Source organism: Fusarium verticillioides, chromosome 9 (genome assembly GCF_000149555.1).
Source record: "Fusarium verticillioides 7600 chromosome 9, whole genome shotgun sequence".
Classification (NCBI taxonomy): domain Eukaryota; kingdom Fungi; phylum Ascomycota; class Sordariomycetes; order Hypocreales; family Nectriaceae; genus Fusarium; species Fusarium verticillioides.
The window spans coordinates 503,492-527,675 of record NC_031683.1 but is presented as its reverse complement, the minus strand read 5'-3'; the positions used below and the strand labels follow the sequence as shown (position 1 = coordinate 527,675).

General features: G+C 48.6%; 9 protein-coding genes across 9 annotated transcripts; 5 read left to right on the top strand and 4 right to left on the bottom strand.

Annotated features, from left to right (window-relative positions):
* Positions 1–768: 768 nt before the first annotated feature.
* On the bottom strand, positions 769–1,068 carry FVEG_16972 (hypothetical protein; the record flags this gene model as incomplete). Its single annotated transcript, XM_018906205.1, has 1 exon — positions 769–1,068. One exon carries the CDS (start codon positions 1,066–1,068, stop codon positions 769–771), a length of 300 nt encoding a protein of 99 aa, XP_018758567.1.
* A 2,329-nt stretch (positions 1,069–3,397) lies between these two features.
* Positions 3,398–4,229, top strand: FVEG_11143 (hypothetical protein; the record flags this gene model as incomplete). Its single annotated transcript, XM_018900310.1, has 2 exons — positions 3,398–3,874; positions 3,936–4,229. 2 exons carry the CDS (start codon positions 3,398–3,400, stop codon positions 4,062–4,064), a joined length of 606 nt encoding a protein of 201 aa, XP_018758566.1. The 3' UTR covers positions 4,065–4,229.
* Positions 4,230–5,368: 1,139 nt separating this feature from the next.
* FVEG_11142 (hypothetical protein) lies at positions 5,369–7,077 on the top strand (the record flags this gene model as incomplete). The annotated part of the gene is made up of 4 exons (XM_018900309.1): positions 5,369–5,807; positions 5,856–6,142; positions 6,198–6,319; positions 6,369–7,077. The coding sequence occupies 4 exons, from the start codon at positions 5,369–5,371 to the stop codon at positions 7,075–7,077; spliced, it is 1,557 nt and encodes a 518-aa protein (XP_018758565.1).
* Positions 7,078–8,592: 1,515 nt separating this feature from the next.
* FVEG_11141 (hypothetical protein) lies at positions 8,593–9,002 on the bottom strand (the record flags this gene model as incomplete). Its single annotated transcript, XM_018900308.1, has 2 exons — positions 8,593–8,788; positions 8,896–9,002. The coding sequence occupies 2 exons, from the start codon at positions 9,000–9,002 to the stop codon at positions 8,593–8,595; spliced, it is 303 nt and encodes a 100-aa protein (XP_018758564.1).
* A 584-nt stretch (positions 9,003–9,586) lies between these two features.
* FVEG_11140 (hypothetical protein) lies at positions 9,587–11,740 on the top strand. The gene has a single exon (XM_018900307.1). The coding sequence runs from the start codon at positions 9,612–9,614 to the stop codon at positions 11,562–11,564; it is 1,953 nt and encodes a 650-aa protein (XP_018758563.1). The 5' UTR covers positions 9,587–9,611; the 3' UTR covers positions 11,565–11,740.
* Positions 11,741–13,475: 1,735 nt separating this feature from the next.
* On the top strand, positions 13,476–17,603 carry FVEG_11139 (sodium/potassium-transporting ATPase subunit alpha). Its single transcript, XM_018900306.1, has one exon. The coding sequence runs from the start codon at positions 14,211–14,213 to the stop codon at positions 17,508–17,510; it is 3,300 nt and encodes a 1,099-aa protein (XP_018758562.1). The 5' UTR covers positions 13,476–14,210; the 3' UTR covers positions 17,511–17,603.
* A 462-nt stretch (positions 17,604–18,065) lies between these two features.
* FVEG_11138 (hypothetical protein) lies at positions 18,066–19,501 on the top strand. Its single transcript, XM_018900305.1, has 3 exons — positions 18,066–18,244; positions 18,296–18,758; positions 18,806–19,501. Exons 1-3 carry the CDS (start codon positions 18,147–18,149, stop codon positions 19,316–19,318), a joined length of 1,074 nt encoding a protein of 357 aa, XP_018758561.1. The 5' UTR covers positions 18,066–18,146; the 3' UTR covers positions 19,319–19,501.
* An 818-nt stretch (positions 19,502–20,319) lies between these two features.
* Positions 20,320–21,443, bottom strand: FVEG_11137 (hypothetical protein; the record flags this gene model as incomplete). The annotated part of the gene is made up of 4 exons (XM_018900304.1): positions 20,320–20,549; positions 20,597–21,003; positions 21,056–21,149; positions 21,200–21,443. The coding sequence occupies 4 exons, from the start codon at positions 21,441–21,443 to the stop codon at positions 20,320–20,322; spliced, it is 975 nt and encodes a 324-aa protein (XP_018758560.1).
* Positions 21,444–22,067: 624 nt separating this feature from the next.
* Positions 22,068–23,937, bottom strand: FVEG_11136 (hypothetical protein; the record flags this gene model as incomplete). The annotated part of the gene is made up of 8 exons (XM_018900303.1): positions 22,068–22,203; positions 22,260–22,696; positions 22,747–22,922; positions 22,969–23,218; positions 23,265–23,621; positions 23,671–23,751; positions 23,801–23,897; positions 23,924–23,937. The coding sequence occupies 8 exons, from the start codon at positions 23,935–23,937 to the stop codon at positions 22,068–22,070; spliced, it is 1,548 nt and encodes a 515-aa protein (XP_018758559.1).
* Between the last annotated feature and the right edge of the window lie 247 nt (positions 23,938–24,184).

Genomic DNA, 24,184 nt, shown 5'->3' with positions numbered 1-24,184 from the left:
AATTCGATGGAAGAGGCACCGTTTAGGCTATGGAAATAACAGAACCAATTATATGTTATTCAAGCCAACAGCCATTTCCTCAACCTTCTTCGACACCTCTTCTACAGCTGTTGAGTTGCTAATCTGACCATCACCATCGAAGTTCGAAGCCCTGCTCGAGCGGATGCTTTGGTGGGATAAACTCAATTTCACCTGGCTTTTTGGGAGCTGGGCGTGTGGTTGCGATGAGATCAAAAAATGTCGTGGGTCTCGTCGCGTCGTCTGGAATAACCGCCAACTTGGCGACTTGGTATATGAAGCCGAAAGCGCTGTGACTTGGTTGATGAAAATAGCCCGCTCCTTTTAGAGTCTGGCAGAGGAGTGGATCACTTCCGCTAATTAGTTGTTCTAGAGCGGCAACATGTCTTTCGAACTCGTTTATATACCGCGCCGAAGTAAAGACATTGTGCTCTTTGAATTCGGCTTTGAAGGTTTTCTGGTTGGTAGTAGCAAACATGCGCGACGAAGCGGTTCCCGGACAAAGTGTGACCATCAGTTCTGACTTGCACAGTCCAACCAAGGTAACGTTCCGAATCCGATCTTTCAACTCCTGAAAGCCTCATGCAGTGCTCTTCAAATCTCCAGGCAAACTTTCATCGGTCCCTTGCGTCAGCAACCCAGTCTGTAGAAAATAAGCCGGATCGAACGTGGTGCCTTTCAGTCCACTGAAGCAAGTCTTTACGGATACCTTGCATCTCAGCCTTTCCGTACAAGAAATCGTGGACCTTATCAACCGCCTTCCTTGCGGGAGAAGCCGTGAGCATAGTGGGCGATAGTAGAGTGAATTTGAGCAAGACTGGGTTGGAGTGCAAGAAAGATCTCGTTGAGAAGGAATTTATCCGTGATCAGTATCTGTTCGGATTGAGATGCAGCACTGAACATGCATACAAAGTCTCGCAGAAGAGCTAAATCGTGCTTTAGAGAGAGTACGAGCGCATCGATATCGCGGCCCTCCAGATCAGCTATGGCGAAGTTGAAAATATCAAGGGCGAGGGATGTACAACTGACTATTGCACCCAGAACGTCCATTTTAATGATGATCCTTAGAACCATGACTGTTAAAGAAAGATACCTGGTAGAGAGTTATTTACCCAGGTATCGCCATTTTAAGCCTCACGAGCATCGCCTGTGCTGATTAACGGGTTGGAACAAGTGGCTTGACAGGCCGGGTTAAGCTGACGTGTATTTACTACCACTTCCGCATGTCATCGGAGCCTCACTTGGGATTGATTCTGGGCATCAGCATTTCTAGTCGGCTTTTATGCAAGCTTCGCGAATAAGAGTTTGCTTCAAAGCCGAGTATATCCTTGAAATGGTAGCGGATGTAGAGTCAAGAGGCGGTGGATGACAAAGCCACACACCGTCACAAGAGACGGTATCTTTAAAGCCTACCCGGGAGGTGACAAAATATTGATGATAAACTCATTCATTCCTTCTGAATATAAGGGCAGTCTATAACCGGCGATTGGCGATACTGTATATTATGTCCTTTTGTAACTCTGATTAGTATTAAGAAAGACCAGCTTGTAGTAACTTGGATCTTAGTAATAATTAGGCAAAAGGAAAAACGATTCTTACGATGATCGACTGCGTTGTATTATCAACAGCAGATGTGAGACGAAACAAATATATGCTTTAGTTTTCATATTCCGCGCTGATTATTTTCCAGAAATCATCCCAGTTTCATTGATGCTGAGACATGAAGCACTTCCCAAATTCATGAACCCCATTAGGATGCGATCTAGATAGACAGTCTCCGACGGCAGAAAGCAACAGGCTAACACTCTTGCAGCGTAGCAGGCAGAGGATGGGCCATTCATGGTCAAGTAGCCTCATCGGGCCGACAAAGCCGTTATTTTTCGGTGACAAGAGGATCCTTTTAGAAAGGGACAGAGTCCAGAGTGGGCTTTCAAATCCCCAATCCTCTGGATGTCCGGAAAGGAAGCTCCAGATCTTCTGATGATAGTAGCTTAGTCTACCTGTATTAGGCAGCTAGGACGAAATTTAAGGTTCAGTCATAGCGCTATGCGGAGTGGCTTTTAACAAGGCGAGTCATCCCAGCTAGTCCTCCCACTTCCCGAAGAACAATCATAGGCTGCCAGCCCATCGACGATTCACCACTTAAGGGACTTTGGCTATCTGTCATTTGGACGGCGAATTAGAACTGACCTGTATGTGATGACTTTGGCCACCAATCTTCAGGCGCTCCAATGAAACGAAACATGGAAACGAAACGAAACGAAACGGATCAGGGGCTTCCCTCAAGCGCAAACCTTGTACGACATAGAGCTATTCGGATCATAATTGAGTTCTTCTGGACATCTACTGGAAGCAAACAACACAGCAGCGCCAGTTTCCAAGACACCTCGACACTACAAAAATGGATGTACTGATCTGTCTCTGCCCTTTAGTTTATAGCAACACACATAAAAGCAAAGCCATCTCCTTTCAGCTCTAGGTTGCGAAGTTGAAATTATAAAAGATCGACACCATTCCAGAAATGTTCTAGCGAGTCACCCCGGCTCTCACTGCCGCGGACCGCCCAATGGTGATGCTGATCCAGCAGCTCTACCGTTCAGTAGCGCGCACTCGAAGGGCGACGATCAGACCTAATTATACGACTCAGGCGGCTCAAAATAGCACCTGAAGGCAACTATCGTGTAGGAAATTGTCCCAGCGCCCAATCATGTCGCCACATACGTCATGCTTCGGGGTAAGTGAGGCCCGACTGAGGAAAACACTAAGTATCCGAGTATTCGCTTCCTTATCCGTTCGGTTAAGATTTCTACCACTTCTGATTGACATTGCTTCTTGAATGACGTTTCTATCACTATGAGGGATATCTCGAGTGGTTTGTAGGCAGGCTGACAGGAGACGATCGCTGTGGCCATTCTCCGGTTGATCCTTTTGCCCCTTTTCTGTCACTAAGGTTGTCGGCCAACCCAAGTCTCGAAGGCCAGGGATAGCCACTACGGTATTAGTAGGCAACGTTATTGAGGGAATTGGCTCAATGCCACCAATGTATGCCTAAGTTACTCGAGTTTGAAGTTCCATAGTGGCAAAGCTGTCAATCAATACGCTGTTAGCGGTAGCTTGTGAAACGAGTCATTACATCGCCCGTTTCAACGGCTCGAAACACTCCACTTAATATGTTCTGGGGGCGGGACTTTGTGGATGCAATCGGAATGTTCTCTCGCAAGGTGCCAAGTTTAGCTCACGCCACCAAGAATGCCAATTTCACTCAGAATACCGGTATCTTGGAATAGGTAAATAGGGGAGACGGGGTTATTTACTCTATTCCCCCGCTGCCCGTTCTGCCATTGTCGTTAAACGCTCTCTATTGTTCAACTGCCGCATCATGTTTCCAGTCCAGCAAGCATTCCCTGACCAGCTGTCTTCCAATATGGATTATCACGCTTTATTACATACCCAAATTTACGACTACTTCCTCTCAGCTGGCATGTACAGCTGTGGACAGGCACTTCTTAACTCCGATTATAACCTGCGACACCGGGCCATGCATGCTGCGGCTCAGCGATGCACTACCGAGCCGCGTATTGCCACACCCTCCCTATTATACTCGGGTTTTGGGAGCTCATACTCGTCACCACGCGAGGAACCATATCCCACAGAGCAGGAGCATCTATCAAGAGCACAAACTGAGCCTGCCCTTCTATACCAGTGGTTCTGTACTTTTTGGGATACCCTAAATTCCACTCAAGCCCAATCTACTGGTGTTACGGTGCAACACTGGTCAAGCTATCCACCAGATCTACCGACACATCCTCTCGAGACTGAGCCAATGATATGCCAAGACCTCTTTAGTCTCCCGTCGGTATGTCAAAACGAAACCTCTTCGGCTCTTCCGGGCCCTTTCTAATCTAAATCTTGAAGAGTTCAGATATTATCAAGTCTTTGCCTTCGGAAGTGGACAGCTTCGAATTACATTGCGCCAGCTGGGCACCAAATTCCCCGCAGAGCGATACCGCATCGATATCGTCGAGAAAAAGAAAGACAAATACTAAGGGATTATCGTCTTTTCAAAAGGCTCTGGGGGAGTTGATACAGCATAACGAGGGCATAGTGAAAGGCCTGCGGCCACAGGTGAAGGAAGATACCACGAAGCGTGGTTCGAAGCGGCCTCAACCTTAGACTTGGGAGATAGCCAATAAACAAATCTAGAATAACAGAATAGAGCTTGATACACTAAGCATTTGTAAATGTCACAATAGGAAACAGTTCGCGTTTTTGACAGACCTATGACCTAGGGCAAGCTGAAGTGCTTCCCCCCTTCTGCGGTCCTTTTGCTCATCTAAGCCCGAATTCCGGGGAATCCTGTGATGGGATGACCCACAAGTTGGCCTTCTTTCTCCTTACATCTTCACTGTCCATTCTTCTGGATGAGGCTTCCATTCTGAATAGCCGAAGAATTGTTCATCGGAGGATCCTATGTGCTAAGCAGAAGAACAACTTGTGGAGGTAGACTTTGAGTGGCGCTTGTCGCTAGAACTCGCTTCTCGTATTCTCGGGTTTAGCTGCAACATAGGAATAACTTGAGAATAAAGTCAGGTGGACATCTAAAAACAGCTTTGCCTTACTTATATAGGGTAATGGTTTTTGCCACCGAGATTGATCTTCGACCATTGGTCAGTGTAAGTCCATTAGCTTATTCATGGACTTGTCAAAACCTCCAGGTCTCGACTTAAGGTGAAGCTATCGCAGACTTGTCCAAGAAACAGACGATGAAGTACTGATTAGTCATAATTGGCCTGCATGTCCGGGTTACTTAGCCTTGAAAAGAAGACGAAGAGCGTGGGGTCGGCTACGCAAAGTGTTATGCCTCGCCTCGAGATGACAACAGCCTGTTAACAGCCTCGGGGTCTTGCCCTCTGAGAATTGATAAGGATGCAATCAGCAGTGCTAATCGATAAGATAATGATGTCCATCGTTATCGATTGCTGGACGCATGTTGGAACCGGCCCGGTCGTGATTCTGAGCTATTACTCTTGAGGCCTAGCAAGCTGAATCCGAAAAAAGGCCGACAATGATCGATCCGGACCGGTAATACTATAATCCCCTTCTAGAAGACACAAGAACACACCAAATCCGAATACCGAACGCCGGGGCTCAATATCCGCATTATCTCAGAGCCTCATTGAGCTTAAACATCAACAACAAGAGTCGGCATTACCGGATGACGTACAGAAGATCTAGACTCATTTCGCTCGAAAATTCTCTCTTTATTGGTTATAAGATGCGGCTCTCTTCACGATGATGAAGCATATTTTTGTGGTTAATTGTATGATTCTGCTATAAGGCATTGAGGATCATGGCGCCCAATTCTAACTCATCGCAGAACACCAGTGACGAAAACCTCCCACAAAAAGCATTCGCATTTGTTCAAAATGAGAGCAATAAGAGGGAACTTCGAAGCCATGCTATGCGGGAGCATTGGAAGAATAGACGACAGACGATGAACGAGGAGAAGCAAAAAAGACAGAAGCGCACGCAGCATACGCTATTACCGACTCCCACGACGCAATCGACAGTGTCTGATGAGAACTCCGAGTCCTCTAGCTCAGCACTCAACACCAATGCCTCATCTGAAACAGCATTGGTACCTAACAACGAACGTCAATCAGAATTGGAAGGCATTCCCAATCAGATACTCTCAGGAGTGAATCTGGCGTTGGGGTCGAGCAGGCTTGACCCTTTCGAGCAACTGCCCATGAAACTGTCGGTCACACATCACAAGCTTCTCCATCACTGTGAGTATCACCAAGTCAACAAAACAAACAAGTGCTAATCATCAATAGGTTTTAGCGCTCACGCCGCTATGATGTTTGGGCCGTCCCTTGATGGGGCTTTTAGCCCTATGCGTGACGTGTGGCTGCCCCTTGATCTGTCTAATCCGGCATCGTTCAATGCACTCATGGCGCTTTCAGCTGCGCATCTTTCTCGGATGCAAGGGTTCAGTCAGTCAGAAGTAGCGCTGGAGTTCAAGAGTGAAGCGGTGAGGATCGTTCAGCTCTGGATGCAGGATCCGGAGCGTGCAGTGTCTGATGATGTCGTGGCTGCGATCCTACGTCTCTTGACCTACGAGGTATGTCTGACTGTGTTTTTACTTGAATCTAGAATGCTAATGGCAGGAGGTTTAGAGGTACTGGGGAACCGAGGCTGAGTGGATCATCCATCACAAGGGTCTGATGAATCTCGTCGAGGCTCGTGGCGGTATAGCGGCACTCAGCAGTAACTGGAGGCTTGAGCTAACGACGTTCCTGTGGGCCTCTCATTTCTCCTTTCTTTTGTTGAGATGCTAATATCCCCAGGGTCTCATTAATGGCAAGACCAACTTGGTTCGACTGTTCCAACCAAATTCAAGAACTTCTCGCTCATCCTTCGGAGCTCCCATCACGTCCCATCCTAGGCAGAGAAAGTGATCTACGAAAGCTTCGGAGCCTATGGCTGGTTTCGTTCATCCAAGACATTGGCACATTCCGAACGAACCTCCTGAGTACCACCCCGGTACATTACTCGGCGTTTCACGAAGCCATCTTACTATTAAAGGCTCACCGCCAAGATCACGATTCGGATACTGGCCGTCCAGAGCTCTGCAGCGACTTGGAATTCACCCGGCTTGCCTGTTTGCTGTTCATCTGCGTTCTCTTGCAAAAATCACATTTCGAGTCTCCCCATGGCGCTGGAAATTACCAAGAAGAGGACTGGGGTTTCCAAAGGCTGGATAATCTGAATATGCTCAACTTCTGCCTCGAGGCAAACCACCCATCCTGGCATGATTCTCTCGAGAATCTTAATAGTATTCTGTTTTTCCATTTCACTTCCTCGGAGGACACAGGGCTTGATCCAGACTATGTTCGAAACATGACGACAGTCCTTGCGTCCTTAAGTGGTGGCGCTCGGTATGCTGTGGAGCGCTGTCTTCTTGAGACTTTATGCCGAGCAAGTGGCGGTGAACAGAACTTCCCCGAGGAGAAGTTTACCCCTGACATCCTATTGTCGTCGATATCTGGGCAGTGAATATCCTTGAAGAAATTCCCCCGGACTCTGTTGGACTCGCATTCCCGGGATCCATGCATTATTTAGGCTTAGGCGGTGTCAATCGGGATCCAGATCGATCAACTAGCTATGAAATGCGAAAGGCCGTTGATCGGCTCGTGTTATTCACGAACATTTTGACATAACAAGACTGAGTGAGAACGCCCAAGTGGGGTAAATTTTGTGTGAGAGACCTACATACTAACAATATCACCTGTAAGAAAGGTTTCTGCTAAAGTTCACTGCTTGACACGATACAAAGTCAAGCTCTTCCAATATTAAAAAAACACCCGGCATTAAAATCAGATGCAAATGCATAAACGCGCAGCTGGGCCTTCCCTAGTTGAGACATTCTGTGTCCTTAAACCCCTGAATAGTTCACTTGCCGGATTTGGTACCACTACTCAGCCAATGATCTGCTCTCAACGTTTGACCGAATATGAAAACAGGATTTAATCCTACCGTTGAGGATCCCATTTATTGTTGATTAAACAGTTGAAGGTGGCTGCAGATACTTCGGGCCTAGACACCGAAATGGTTCAAGGTCGAGATATTCTGTTGAGGAGCAGAGGAGCAGATATCAACATCTTGGAGTTGCACTTGGCTTTGAATGATTTGACGGTCGGCTCTCGAGGACCGCCAATAATGAAGGACCCGGATACCGGTAATACTTGAAGGAAGTATTTATGCGTTGGGTATGCTTGTTTAGCACTCGCTGCATAGGTAGCCCATATAGAATGGAGCTCGAGCCTCATATCCACTGAATAGACACGGAAGCTCCTGGACACTCCACATATATCCAACAATATTGCAATTGTGAATGACGCTCAATAAGTCTCCAAGGTTTAAAGAGTCAATTTCCGAATCGAATCCAGTCATCTGGGATACCGCAATGTGTTGGCTTGGCAAATCTCTGAAGTATCCCTCATAGCCTGAATGATCAATCAGTCTTGCACTCATGCTGTCACTCTATAAGTAGCCAAAGTGCTATGACATGGATGATTCCCAGGCGCTTTAAAGATGAGCCAGCATTATTAGAGCGGTTGGTGAAGGGTAGTTTCATCCGAGCTGAAAACAAGCCGGTGTATGCTATATAAATGCCAACCAAGAAGTTCTGTTTGCACATGGTCAAAGACTCAAATCCTATCCAATCAACCATATCCTCATTACGTAGCTAATTCATACAGCATATTTGGAGGAAAAGAATCACTCAGAAGTAGCTAGTGACTTCCGGGATGTTCTGTGGCTTGCGTGCCTTATTGAATTAGTAGTCTTACCTAAGGAAGTAGTTGGCGGGACCGGCATTCGGAATCCGGTGATGGCTGGTGATCATTTCCAGACCTGTTGAGCGACGGATCTACGGACTTGCATTAGCTCAAGCCACACGGTGATATCAAGGGACACGGAAGGAATTAGGTCGGCTTCACTAACAGGACTTCAATTCCCGAGAATACCACGGGGATGATGTTCAGCTGTGGAAGCCAAACTTTAATCGTATCACTTCTTCTTCCTCATGAACGGACAGGTTTTCAGTAGGGGAATTCTGGCAGCAATTTGGGCAGTTTGTATACTCTCAATAGGCTTATCATCATCTCCTGTAGTCAGGTTCAAGGACCAAACATTGACAATCACGGCCAATAATGCCGCAGAAAAGCCAAGAGGCACTTGTGCTGTGTTACGAGAAAGTGGTTTTCTACTCAAGGGATATAAGAAGCCTCAGTTCCTCCATTAGCGACAGGTAACACTTTACTGGATTTTCATCAATTACTTTGTCTCTTTGTTCGTTTTATGTATACTTACGAAGCTATGGCTTCACTTCCCCTAGCCTCAGCTCTTTTACGATCACGGAGTACCAACCATCCTTGCATGTGCACGCACGGGATAACAATCAATACCATTTGGGGCATGTTATGTGGATACTCTTTACAGACGACAAAGCTGACTAGATCCTGCGACGCGCTGCCAGCAGACAAACAATATCCCTTTAACGGTCCTAAGGGCACAAATTTGTATCGTCCCCAAAAAGACCCACTTTTGCCTGTGACATCATATCTACCGATAATACGTGTATCGCTAGGACTTCTGTGAGGTTACGATGTGTAGCTCACTAACAGGTGATACCTCTAATACACCTACTTATATAGGTAATACCAAGTATATCTATTCCTCCAATTTTATCACGATCTTCACCGTTGGAAAATCACCCAATTGGCCCAAAACCCTTGTGGGTACAATATGTGCCCTTAGGACCGTTAAAGGGATTGTTACTTGTTAAACAGTCCTTCTGAACTTTGCAATTGACAACAGCATTCCCTGCTCATCTTTCAGCTGGACTGATCCGAAAGACCCGACGATATCTTATCTACGATCAGTTCCCATGTTGGGGTAAGAGAAAAGGCAGGGGTCACGCCTAGGACTGACGGCTATAGTTTGGCGTATTCCAGAGGACTAGCCATTGGATATGAGTTCCATCAAGGTTTACAGGCCCATACGGGCCCCCATTTGTATGTGCCTTCATGAGTTCTGGCAAGACTATTCAGCCAATCGCGTATTGGCTTCGGCATCGATTGATGTTCAGCAGATCTTGGGCGATAGAAGACACAGAAGAAGATGACTATCATCGGGCATATAAAGAGACCACGCCTACACCTTATTGCTTCCCAACCATCAGTACAACCACACTCAACTTCACATCTCGGCCTATTCTCTTGCTCTCTTATTTTACCATGGCTGTTAAGAACGGTGCCTATTTCGACTTTATCATCGTCGGAGGCGGTACAGCCGGCAACATCGTCGCCGCCCGCCTCGCCGAGAACCCCAATGCCCGAATCCTCGTCGTGGAGGCAGGCATCGGGACCTCCAAAGACAACGAAGAGATCCGTACCCCGGGTCTCGCCATGGACATCCGAGGCAGCAAATACGACTGGGCCTATAAAACAACCATGATCAAACGCGATGATTATGAACGTATTGAGAAACCGAATACTCGCGGCAAGGCCCTTGGCGGCAGTTCTTCCCTGAACTATTTCTCTTGGGTGCCTGGGTCGAAGGGAACATTCGATATGTGGGAGGAGTACGGTGGAAAGGAATGGACTTGGGAACCTCTTGTTCCTTATCTGAGAAAGAGCGTGACTTATCATGACGACGCTGGGTTGTATCCCCCAGAACTCAAGAAGATTGGCGCAGGAGGACCGATTCCAATTGCTCACGCAGAACTCATGCCAGAGATGAAACCGTTCCGAGATCTTCTCACCAAGGCTTGGAAATCTACCGGGGAGCCTGTCTCTGAGAATATCTTTGACGGGACAATGCGCGGTTTGGTCCATAGCGTCAACACGATCTACAAAGGAAGGCGATCGGGCAGTTTTCTTGCGGTTGCGGATAAGCCGAACATCACCATCTTTCCTGAGGTCCACTCGAAGCGTCTTATTATCGACCAAGCGGACCGTACTGCCAAGGGAGTGACTGTCATCACAGCCTCTGGGGAGGAGCTTGATCTTTATGCTACCCGCGAGGTCATCGTATCTCAGGGCGTGTTCGAGACACCAAAGCTCCTTATGCTCAGCGGTATTGGGCCAAAGGCCGAGTTAGCCAAGCATAACATCCCCTTACTCGTTGACTCGCCTCATGTCGGTCAGCATCTGTTGGATCATCCAGGTGTTCCTTTCGTCTTGAAGATCAAGGACAGTTACTCCATGGACAGCCATGTCCTGCGCAAGGGCGCTCTTCAGGACAAGGTCATGTCAGCTTATGCCAATGGCCATGCTGGGCCAATGGGATCACCTTTTCTCGAAATGATTGGGTTCCCTAGAATTGATTCATATCTTGAAAAGTCTCCCGAATACCGCGCTGCAAAGGCTGCGAATGATGGCCTCGATCCTTTCTGCCCTTACGGTCAGCCCCATTTCGAGCTTGACTTTATTCCTCTCTTCGGCAGTGCTTTCCAATGGCACTTCCCGCATCCTAACAAGGGAAGTTATATGACAGTTATGGTCGACCTCGTCCGTCCTGTTTCTGAGGGAGGCGAAGTCACCCTCAACAGTGCTGATCCATTGCAACAAGCGAACATTAACCTGAATTACTTCAACAACGACCTCGATATTATCGCCATGCGCGAAGGAATCAGGTACTCTTATGATGTGCTGAAGAACGGTGAAGGGTTTAAGGATATAGTTGAGGACGAATACCCTTGGGACATGCCACTTGACGATGACGAGGCTATGAAGAGGACGGTTCTGGATAGGTCGCAAACCTCATTCCATCCTTGTGGTACTGCTCGTCTTGCTAAGAGCGTCGAACAGGGCGTGGTGAGCCCTAGTCTTCAGGTGTATGGGATCAAGAATCTTCGAGTCATTGATGCTTCTGTCATTCCTGTCATTCCGGACTGTCGTATTCAGAACTCGGTTTACATGGTGGCTGAGAAGGGCGCTGATGCGATCAAGCGGGATCACACAGATCTCTACCATTGATGGAGGTTTGGGGGTCCTAACTTAGATAGTCAAGCAGCTGCTAATTGGAAGTCAAAGTGGACATTGCGCTCTGGTATCACGACTCGTCAAACCTACATCATGTAGTTTTTTTGCGCGTCAACAATTCAACTGCGCAATTGTATCCGCTCAATGACAAAGACATGCAACTTTCGTGGTAAACCTGTAAAGAGTCATCATTTAAAATTCTTAACATATCAGCTTTATGCTGTAGCCATTAGTCAGTCATCGTGGTATCGATGTCTAAGTTGCGGGCTAGAAGTGTTATTTGCAGTTGAGATTTGTGGCTGTGAGCTTATTCCGGCAGAGAGAGCCTAGTGGTAAACCTGTTTGGTAAACATGCATGATTCTGGTAACGTTCACTGACTTTAGGTGTCCTGCGTACTAAGAATTAACGAATGATATCCATTCATGCCCCTCTCGCGATGTAACAAGCACTGATCACTTGGCCTGCCCGCGGGGGCCGAAACCAAGTGTTGCGTAGCCACTCGAGTCAGCCATCCAAAACAAGAGTCCAAATTACCCTACACCTCCAAAGCAAGAATAAAAAAAAGAAAAAACCCTCAGCACACAGGGATGTAATGCCAAGCAATGCACCGACCACCTGCTCGAGATGAGAATGACATCATAAATCTCGATTAGCTCAGGGCACAAATAATCCATGTCAATTGGCGATTTCGTAAATTCGGTCCTGTCGCGTTGGCGCCCTACGGCAGCGATAGGGCATGTCGTACCTCACAAACCAGAGCTGAGAAACAGAGGAAATCCCAAGCGTGGGCATCCACCTCTAGCAAATTTTCTTAGTGCGACTTGGTGCCTGGACCCTGAGACCTATGATGCCTGGTTCGGAAAATATACGCCAAACACAATTGGCTCTACCGAAAAAAACCCATCGCCACCCCCAGAAGAGCTTGCATTGAAGCTCTCAGGGTAGAAACAAAATAGAACGCGCAGCAAACTCTCTTTCACTCTAAACAATGACAATCTGGATCTTGAGGTCTTGCCGTCATCGATGCACAGCATTCTTCAGCCCTGTGTGACGCGTCCAGTCGCCCTGTGACTTTTAATCTTCACGAGCGGCAATTCAATTCAATGCGACAAATGTTGGTTTAATGGAGACATTAAGTCTCTAATTGGTGCATCGGGTCCAGATTGCCTTGGGCACGGTTAAAACGGCGCGTCGGGTGAACGGCGAGAAGGAAGAAAAGTTAGTTGCCATGCGACGTCAGCAATTGGAGGATGCGTATACGAGAGAAAAACAGGTTCTTGAGGCGCGATTAGCAATGGGAAATGCCGGATTGGCAGAGAATCCGCTGTTGGTAGTCTGCGGTGTTCTAGCCTTTTGGCGGGATGCCGAATGCAGAAGTGAGAGAAGAGATGAGAGAGAGGAGAGAGAGGGAAATCTTGTTTGTTGTTCAGAGGGTAGAGGCTAGCAGCGGCTTCATGCTACAGTGAATGGATGGGGGGGGGGGGGGAGGAGACGTCCGCCTCCGATGGAGCTGAGTCCGCCTCCGCGACGTCGAGTCGGTGAGCAATAGAGGCCAATGTCTCTGATTCGCTTCTTTCCGAAATGACAGATCGCTCGCTGCGCTTTGCATGTGAGCGTTGGTTTGGGGTTTCATGACCATGATATGATATGCCGCCTTGAGCCTAGATCCAATTCATGCACTGCCCTGCCCTGCCCTAGAGAGACTTGGCCCCCGGCCCCCGATCGTAGAGGACGCTATGACCATGCCAAGACGGCTACGCCCACGTCAAAATGCTTATTTCGAGGACCTTATTTTCCGTGCCTTTTCGGGTCCGACCAAGATGCAACGTGAGATTTCAGGGTCCAAGCCTCTTCTCTCTCCCTCTCCCTCTCTCCCTCTCTCTCTCGCTCTCTCGCTCAAGGTTTGATAAACGTGGCAATGAATTCCAGGACCTTGGGTTCTGGGTCGGTGCTCGGTTCCAGTTGGTGCTCGTTCCAAAAGTTCCCTTGACAAACGGCTTCTTCCAACGTGGTTAGTCAGGACCACCCACGTCAGCCAGGCCAGATCCCTTTTTTTTTCTTAGGTCTCCCCCTCATCATTGCAAGTCCCAGCTTGTGCAGAACAATATGAGCCAAATACCTGCAGTCCTGCACACACCAAGATACTGTGGAGTCGGGGCTGAGTCCCCACGCTGTAGTGATATCACAGACTACATGCACTACTGAGCTAACCTACCTACGGCACTCATTTCCACGGTCCACCCCCGTCTCCCCTTTTTGCGCCCGTCAGTGCCCCCCGGCTTGTAGTCCCATACCAGCGCCTACCGTCAACCACACGATATTATCGCTGGCGGAGCATGTACACCTCTTGTAGAGCCTCACTTACTACTACAACTCACCACGTTTCAGCACCAGAACTGCGGTATTTTACGAGCGCTTGTTTTTGTTTTTTCGATGGATACTCTCTTATTGCGAAGAGGCCTCGCAGGAGATGATCACGGGCTGTAGAATTGTCTAGACCTCGCTGTTGGTTCTGTATTAATACCACTCGTAGCTGTGCCTCATACCTGGAATTCCTTTCATCTTCTCACACTGCTTCTCTCTCTCTGCATCTTTCTCCCCGCCCTTTTGACGCTTCCTCGTGAAGTCTTCTGCTCAACATGTCTGATCCTGACATCCGTGGGACCAAGGAGTCTGATCCTGAAGCTCAGATCCAACGCATCACCTTCCAAGACGGTCCTGAGCGCGGCCGTGAAGACCACGATGCACACCGCCTCGGCCGCACGCTCTCGCGCTCCCTATCCCGCCGCCGCTCACACTCCAGCTCACGAAGCCGTATCCATCCTACATCCCCCTACTCTGGCGTTCAGATCGAATACCGCACCTTGTCCATCCAGGTCACCGAGGCGAAACAGACCGAGCCCACGGAAGAATCCAAAGCAGCGGGTGGACAAAAGACAGACGAAGATTATTTCTCGAAACTGCAGTACCATGAACTTCAGACGGAGCAGTTGTGTCAGCAGCTCAATGTAGATGTCGGCGCTGGTCTGTCTGAGAGTTCGGCCGCGACGCGTCTTGAGCGCGATGGAAAGAATACGCTGCCTCATCCCAAGACGAACTACATCAAGCGAACGCTAAAGTACATCTTTGGTGGCTTCTGTTCGGTTCTCTGGGTCGGCGCCATCATCTTCTTTCTGTGCTGGCAGCCCCTCAGCAACCCCCCCTCGAACCAAAATCTATCCCTCGCCGTCCTCATCCTCATCGTCATCTTCCTCCAGGCTGGCTTCTCCGCCTTCCAGGACTGGTCTACAGCCAAGACCATGAACGCCATTCTCGACTTGCTACCTTCTTTTGCAATGGTCAAGCGTGATGGTGAGCTCAAGAGCTTGCCTACTATTGGGCTTGTGGCTGGTGATGTTGTTCATCTCAAGGTTGGCGACAAGGTTCCAGCTGATCTCCGAATTGTTAGCCACTCTGGTGACATTCGCTTTGATCGATCGGTCCTCACTGGAGAGTCTGATGAGATCGAGGGTGCTGTTGATGCCACGGATGCCAACTTCCTTGAGAGTCGCAACATTGCCTTCATGGGTACGACCGTTATGAACGGTAACGGTGTTGGTGTTGTCATCCTCACTGGAGGTCGTACAGTCATGGGTCGCATCGCTACTTCAACCTCTGGCGTCAAGGACTCAGCTGCTCTCATCCAGCGCGAGATCACTCGTTTCGTCATGATCATCGTCTGCATGACCATCATCCTCGCCCTTGCTATCCTCCTCACTTGGGTCGGCTGGCTTCGCGTTGATCATCACGCCTACATGAGTGTCCCAGCCATGCTCGTCAACGTCATGGCATGTGTCGTCGCCTTCATCCCAGAGGGTATGCCCGTTGCTGTCGCCCTTACACTGATGATGGTCGCTCGTCACATGAAGGCAGTCAATGTCTTGCCCAAGGGTCTATCAACTGTCGAGACACTCGGTTGTGTGAACGTCATCTGCTCCGACAAGACAGGTACTCTCACACAGAACCAGATGTTTGTCAGCTCAGTTGCCTTTGTGGACAAGCAGTTTGACTCTTCGGATGAGTTCCAACACTTGCTCCACGGTGACAAAGTCAGTGAACCTGCTACTGCTCTTCAACGTGCGGCCCTTCTCTGCAACGATGCATCCTTCGACCCTACCACCAACCATCTACCCCTTCACGAACGCACCATCCAAGGCAACGCCACCGACAGCGCTGTCTTCCGCTTCGCAGCCTATGGTCCTTCAGGCGATAGCTTCCGCAAGACAGTCCCTCGTATCTTCGAAGTCCCCTTCAACTCAAAGAACAAGTGGATGCTCACCGTCTTCCAATCCGACGATGAACGCGGTGCCTACCGCGTCATCATCAAGGGCGCTCCTGATATCCTCCTCGCCGGATGTACCAAGTACTGGTCCGCTGAGTCCAACTCCGTCGAGACACTCACCCGCGACGCGCGCATCAAGTTTCAAGAGATCCAAGATGACGCATCGCGTCGTGCCGAGCGTGTCATCGTCTTGTGCGAGAAGTTCATCACCCCCCGCGCGGTCGCTGGCACAAACAGTTTCAGCGATGAGATCACCCACTCTGCCATCCAAGACCTCACTGTCGTCGGTATGCTCGGCATCATCGATCCTCACCGTCCCGAGATCCCCGCCACCGTTGAGCAATGCCGTCGCGCTGGTACTCGTTTCTTCATGGTCACTGGTGACTACGCCCTCACAGCCGCAGCAATCGCTCGCAACACTGGTATCTTCTCCTGCCAACAGGACCCCGACACCATTGACAGCTTGTACACTGGCAATCAGATCACTGAGAGCGAGAAGCCTAAGCGTAAAGCCAGGAAGGGCGATCGTGCTGAGATCATTAAGCGTAGCTTGCTTCTTGAGGGTGCGAACCTCAGCCGATTGAGCCAGGAGGACTGGGATGTTGTCTGCGCTTATGAGGAGATTGTCTTTGCGCGAACTACGCCTGAGCAGAAACTCCGTATCGTCACTGAGCTTCGAGAGCGCGATAACGTTGTCGCTGTCACTGGCGATGGTGTTAATGATGCCCCCGCCCTTCGCGCCGCTGATGTTGGTGTCGCTATCGTCACTGGTAGCGATGTCGCCATTGAAGCTTCTGACCTCGTTCTCCTCGATCGCTTCGACTCCATCATCGACGCCATGCGCCTCGGTCGTCTTGTCTTCCAGAACCTCCAGAAGGTCATTTCATACCTCCTCCCCGCCGGTAGTTGGTCCGAGATCTGGCCTGTCATTCTCAACGTCTGGTTCGGTGTTCCTCTTCCCTTGAGCGCATTCCTCATGATCATCATCTGTGTCTTCACCGATCTCTTCCTCAGTCTCTCCCTCATCATGGAGAAGGAAGAATTCGATCTTCTCTCCCTTCCTCCCCGCAACCACAAGCGCGATCATCTCATCAACAGAAAGATCTACACCCAAGCCTACCTCTTCACCGGTTTCATGGAGACCATCACTGCGCACGCCATGTTCTTCTTTTACATGTGGAAGTACGCCAAGATGCCCGTCTCGGAGCTCTTCTTCCTCTTTGAAGGTTACACCGAGGGATATCGTGGCTACACTGCTGCTGAGCTCACCAAGTTCAACAACACTGGACAGTGTGTCTACTTCGTCACTCTTGTCTTCCTCCAATGGGGCAACATTCTTGCCGTGAGAAACCGTCGCTTGAGTATTTTCCAAGCCAGCCCTCTCAGCAAGGCTCACCGCAACCCATGGTTGATCCTCAGCATGCTCATCAGTCTGTGCATCGCCATCTTTGTTACTGAAGTACCCGGCATTCAGAACTTGTTCGACACTGAGTCTGTGCCAATTGAGTTCTGGCTCATTCCTATTCCTCTTGGACTTGGTATTCTTCTCGTCGATGAGATTAGGAAGTTTATCGTGAGGACGTATCCCAAGTCGTTCTTGGCAAGGATTGCGTGGTAGAGTTTCGGAGTTAGCGATTTGAATAGTGGGTTATTGTTAGTCATATAAAAATAATAAAAATTCTACATTTTCAAGATATGCTTGATCAACGTCACAAAGACGTCGCTTAGCCCCGTTTAAAACTGCCAAGTGTCGGTGTTGCGCTGTTTTGATTGCCCTTTTCCTTTGCCGGGCAATTCCCCCTGAATCCCCAATTGAACCATGGAGTTTTGACATGATTTCCCTGCCGCTCACGCGACTCAAAGGTCCTTGCGTTGAGGCCATGCTTCGATTGGCGCTCAGCTGAAGATAGGGCTGTCGAGATGAGCTGTCGCTAACTTGAATGCTACCCAGATCGACGCCCAATTGTTCATGACCCAAGATTCTGCAAAGCGTTGGGCTGGTGCTGGCATTCTTCCCCACAAGCCCAGTATAAATTCTTGCACAGAGTTTCATCCAATACCGCAAATACGGGATCTGGCTGCCTTGGCAGACCCGCTAACGTAAAGGTCCGAGAGCGCCCCTGAGCCTAGTCTGAGCCTAGGGTCGGCAATTAAAATTCCCATCAATGCCGGACAACCATTCAATGCTTGATCAATAAAATTATTTCTGACATTGAATACGAGATTGAGTCAATACTCGCGCAGACCAGACACAATGTCTGCTATCGTCAACAAGATACGCTCTGCGCCTGCTGCTGCAGCCTTTCTATCAATCGGTCTATTCCAGGGCATCACAGTGACACTTCTGATGAGGTAAGGTTCAAATTTTCAGCGCTGTTGTTCACTACTGACCTCAAATTGCAGCGTTGTCCTTTTACAATGGCAGGAATACGCTAGACCTACAGTGATTCAGGTCCCTCGCGGCTACAGCATTCCAACTAATTTTTCCATTTTTATCTTTGGCTTCATTTTTCATTTGTTGTTCATGTGGGATGCCATCCGGTTAAGGAGTACAGCCCAGGCGGTGCTTGCGTGCGTGATCAACGCGGGCTTTTTGCCCCTTGCTATTTCCCAGCGACGGGATATCGCGGAGGCTATTGAGTCGTTCAAGACCTCGACAGACTCTAATGGCGACCATTTGGTCAATACTGACATGGACATATGGCCTGTGATTGGCAAGATCCTACTCGTTATTCCTATTATTATCGCCGTCTGCACCCTGATCCTTCCTATCAGTGCTTGGTATCTGAAGCAGTATTTCTCATGGCAGTCATATCGCAACGTCGGTGCAGATGCAAAGATGAGAAAGATACGCATTATCCACCATGTACGTCCACTATTACTGAGTCTGACTATCGCTAACCTAATGATGAGATCTTTGTCATGCTCGCCAAAATGGACATTTACTTCATCATCTGCTTCGATATGGTCTTTTGCTTCCCCGTTCTGGGCGGACTTCGCAGTGGTGGCACCGACTTCATCGTCAACCTCGCCCTTCTAGGCGTTGCACTCACCGTCATCGCCGTGTCCATAATGTTCAGCAAGTCAGAGAACCGAATTGGTATGTGTTTCTCTATAGTCATGTATCTCGCAATGCTTGGCTACTTGCTTTACCTGGTGATAGATGCACAGTTGGACGAGAGAAGGAGGAGCGGAGGTTCGATCGACTCCTTCACCGCCTTCGGTTGCATGGGCATCTTGTCCATCTTCATGACAACGATATTCGCCATATTATGCTTGAGGAACTTCTTTGGAGGATTGAAAGAACATCTGGGGAAGCATGAAGAAGCGTGGGATCCTCATGCAAGTGCCAAGGATTTTGAGCTTGGTAACGACATCAATTTTGAGTACAAGAGCGTCCCGGGCGTTCGAGATCTGGATAGCTAGTGGTATCAACCACGAGGAATGAGATGCTGGATCAGAGAAAAAGACGGTACTGAGAAGACTAAAATGGAGGCTTCCCGTGGATGAATACTGTCAAACACAACAATCACATAGAAGCACGCCATGATCCTCATATAGAGACTATATACAATACACTAATAAGAAATCAGATATAATAGACGAGCCTTTGATGTATCAGATAGCCTAAGGCTTTGTGAATGATACTCAAAAAATATTTACTCTGGAGCAACATCGAAGTTGGCCGAGATTCTAAAAATATCCCACGGGATCACCGCAAGCGAGTTCCATGAAGCACCCTAGCACGTCTCAAGTTAGTCTATTCAGCTGCATTCCTCCCTTTGGAACGCAAATCCGAAATGTGGATGAATCTCGGGATTAATACCCTCTAAAGGATGTTATACCCGCCAGCCGTTTAAGCGTCGTAGGCTTTTGTTCCCACGAGTGCAGTTGACTGGGCTTGGGAGCGTGGGAAAGGAGCTTGAGATGTATTGATCACCTAGTTATACCTTCTCCTAGCTAGCAAAGTGCCAAAGACAACCTCAAGTCATCAATCTCCCTTTCCTCTCCAATCACTGCGTACGAATAGCTGTCGTAGTCGAGGCCCGTGCGGTCCTCTTTGTCCAAAGTACCTTCTCCAGCTCGTATAGCTAGATCAGACGAACTGTAATAGGAAATGATAGCCAGCGTAGCATTTCAGAACGCCGCCGAGACCTAGACTCGAGGGTCATTTTATAAGTATGGTGGCTAAGGAGAGCTGAAGATTGCTCAACGTTTCAAGCAACACCATCAGCTGAGAACTTGAAAGGTCATGAAAGTACTTTATGCTTAATGCCTGAATTACGTAGTATGTAGACTTATTCCGGTATCTATCATCATCCATTCTATATGAGTCTCCCAGAGACGTGAAAATATTGTTACTCGGCCAATAAATCGCTTCGACCGTTGACCTTCAAATGTCTCACCCGGAGACTATCGGCCAATACCTAGTAGCTGTAGCACAAGGGCCCCTTAGTGGTGTCCATGACATCTCCAACAGTAAGGTCCTCGTCAATACCGCCCATCATCAACACATCGTCCAAGCTGACTTCGTGCTGCTCAGTCTGGTTGATGTTCTTGTAAAGCCCGTTATACTCGGTGAGTCTGGTGGAGTTCTCCTTCTGCCACAACCACCAGAGACGATCGATTTGAGCATGATGCATGAAAAACAGAGGTTCTATAGAACGTCAGATATTATGTTGAACGATACAGGGGATTACTAACCATTGGGAGACGTAGTAGGATTCATCTCTCCACCGAGGCAAGCGTGAATGCTACCGTGAGGTCCTCCTTCAAGAGCCGAGGCGTAGTGACTCCAGTTCCCAGATGCTTGAACTTCCTCGACTCCCTTAGGTCCAAAGCCCTTGGCCATGGTTGCGAAAGCATCAGGCTCGTCAACTTCAGGCAAGTTACGGTGAAGACAATGGCCACCTTCAGTAAGCTGCCTTGGCTCAGTCTCGAGGTACTCGGGTCGAAGCTTTGCAAATGGACCATCAGATACACACTTAAGTGTACTTCCCGAAGCACTAATCTCGGTATTTTCAGGGTCTCCGTTGCCGCCGAAACCGTTCTTTGATGCCATGACTGGGGAGAGACGAAGGCCCTCTGTGTCCTTGGTCCAGTCCCAGTAGCTAATAGTTCACGGTTAGGGTTTACCTTGTAATGGGCTTGTGTAGTACTCACGTGTATGGACCTTCGTAGCCACAGTCACGAAGAGCTCGCTCGTAAACTACACCGAAGTATCTGTGCCAAGGGAGGAAAGGAGCGCCACCATGGACTGTATCTCATCAGCAACAGCTTAGACTTGATACTAGATATGGGACTTACTCCATGAGTTAAGCTGGAAGTGAAGATGAGGGAAGTCATCGTACAAGCTGGACTTGAGACCCATGCGAGAAGGCTTAGTCTTGAGACATAGAACAGCATCAATATAGCCCTGCTGATCAGCAGCATCTAGCTCCCGCCACTCAATTCTCTTTGCAGGATTCGAACAAGTCTTGTCAGACTTGGCGGGAGCGGCGATGGCTGGAGTGATAGCGCCAGCGAGGGCGAGAATGGTCGTGAACTTCATCTTGGACCGGGATAAAAACGATTGTAAAGCTTTAGTGTCTAACGAGCGAATATTAAAAAGTGAAGATAAGGTTCTCACTACAAGACAAAACCTGGGAGATGTCGGCTTTTATTGTTCTTCCAGCTTGTCTATTCTCTTTATTAGTTACGAGATTCAGGCTCATTGGCCCCATAGTCAAGTCTCAGCGAGGCGCTCAGTCGCGCTCACGGACCCTCAGGGGTAGGCTTGGCACAAGAGCCATACGAGGTGATCTTCATGCTAAGTCACCACTAGAACAAATTCCACCACAAATGACGGATATACTATGGGCCTCAATCTAATTCTGGTTATGCTTGTTGGGGAAGAACCAGACGAGACGATTTAGTGCCGAGGTTAAAAGGGCAAAGGCCAGTCCGATAATAGCTTCAACAAGGTCTAGGTTTCAAGTTCATGAAATGTGAATGTATTGAACTTGATGACTCGGGCATAGATAATAGATGACTAAAATAATCTTTCCACGAATAGTGATATAAAGAAGGATGAGTAGATGAGAGCCTGGGCTCGGAGAAGTTGAATACCACTTTGACCATGTACATGGATCTCTCTGTCGACGATGCAAGAAACATAGACACCTCAGCAAGAGTTCTATTTCCGAGCACCCTTGATACCAGCTAGACGACGCTCAGTATTCTTCCGAGAGTTGACAAAATCGGGGTTCGACAGTGTCAACTCCAGACCGCCAGAGATGATGTTGTCGACTGCCTCCACACCTTGCATGAAACTGTAGCAAGCTATTAGCTCATTGATCCAGCAACAACGGAATGACGAGTGTCTCACCTATGGTCCTGATTTCCAACCTCATACTTCCACGCTCCGAAGCGACCTCGAGACAGAATATCTTTGTCGTATAGGTAAGGCAAGGCCTCGGACAGAGCAGCGTCGCGTTCGAGAGTCGGTGTCGGATATCCATGATCGAAGCGACGAACGTACGTGCTGACGATTTCATCTTCTGGCTTGAGTAGGTCGGTGCTGATCAAACCTTTAATACTCTCTTCGAGAAGAGTGGCCTGGTTCACAGGCTTGTAGGAAGACTCAGAAACTTCAAGCATGATTGACCAGTATGGGCCGGGAGCAGGTTCCGACGAAGCAGGCTTGTCGCCGTTGGCAAGCTGTTTCGTGGCAAGTTTGACGCCTTGGCCTGGTTGATTGTATGGTGAATAGTTGGAGAAGATGGTAGCTCGGTAGAATGGAGCATTGTCTTCGGGGAAATAGAGCTATGACCATGTGAGAATTGAGATATCAAAAGCATTTCATCGCCGCTTACCCAGCACTTATCGCCAATACGATCAGGTCGCTTTCCACGAATACCGACACCAATCACGTTGGTGGAGGAGTAATAAAGTGGTTTGAGTGACTTCTGAAGTTTGGCATCACCCATAGTCTCAGCAAGCTGATCGACAGCCATGGTCGAGATGAGGGCACCATACTTGATTGTAGTTCCTATACTATTGTCAGTGGAAATCTCAATATGAGACATGATGCTTACCGTCTTTCAAATAAACAGTTTTGGTATCAGCATCAACCTTTGTAACTGCACCATGATCTCCAAAACGAGTCTTGCTTTGATCAAGAGTATCCGCAACAGCCGTCCAGATCCCCCCTGTTCCACCACGAGCAGGGAAGCGGAACGTAGCGTTCGGACCCCATCCACCAGCTGCTTTACCAAGAATAGCGTTGGTGGTCACGAGCTTGACATTGGGGGCGGCGACACGTTCTCCAACCCAAGTAGAGTTCATCTATGCGAGTCAATCACGATCTCACATGAGGTATGGGAATACGTACCTTGGTCGTAGGAACAGCCCAGACTTTGAAGTTGTAAGGCCTCATGAAGATCTCATTCAGCCTCTCACCAACGTTGCGAATGTTCCACTCGTCAAAATTGGCTGGTTTGTCAGTTGGTGAACGAGCGCGGGCTTCAACGGCTGCTTCAATAAGATCGGCCAGACAACGCGCTTGTTCTTCCTTAGGCAGGACTGCGATGTTGTTCTGGAAAGGGTATGGGACCCAAAGACCTTGATAACGGACATATGAGATGCGTTGATGCTCATACCAATCATCAGGTTTGGGAAGAGCCTCGTTAATGACATCGTCGAAGTACTTGTAGTGGGAGAATATGACATGTCCACCCACATCGAAGAGCTAGATAAGTAAGATTCCAGAAGTCAGGCTCCATATTATGTAGACTTACGAAGCCCTCGGGAGTTGTATCGGTTGACGCGAGACCACCAGGCGTCTCGTTTGAGTCAACAATGAGCCAATCAACACTATTCTGAGGGGAAGGTCAATACATCCTCAAGTCTTGGGGAGGCAAGGCCTACCAAGTGTTGAAGACGTTTAGCTGCTCCAAGACCAGTCGGTCCAGCCCCGATGACGAGCACATCGACGTTGCTGTAAACATGCCAGGTCAGTTCTCCTCTGTTCTGGATGATAGATTGCTTTACATTTCCTTGGACATCATTTTCTTTTTTGCTGTTGTTTGAAGAGTAGTTTCTATCGCAGACTGATTCTCAAGCTTAGTGGCGATTGGCAGCTTTTATCCTTTGCGGCCGGCTAAATCTATGACAGGATGAGAAAACTTCTCATACTCGAGATCTCATTCTATGCTCAGTGTGTTGATGTCTTACATCACCTCAAGATAAGATCAAATTGCGACATGCGACACTGTTGGTGCGTCGGTTATGCGAATCGGGTAGATCTGTTCC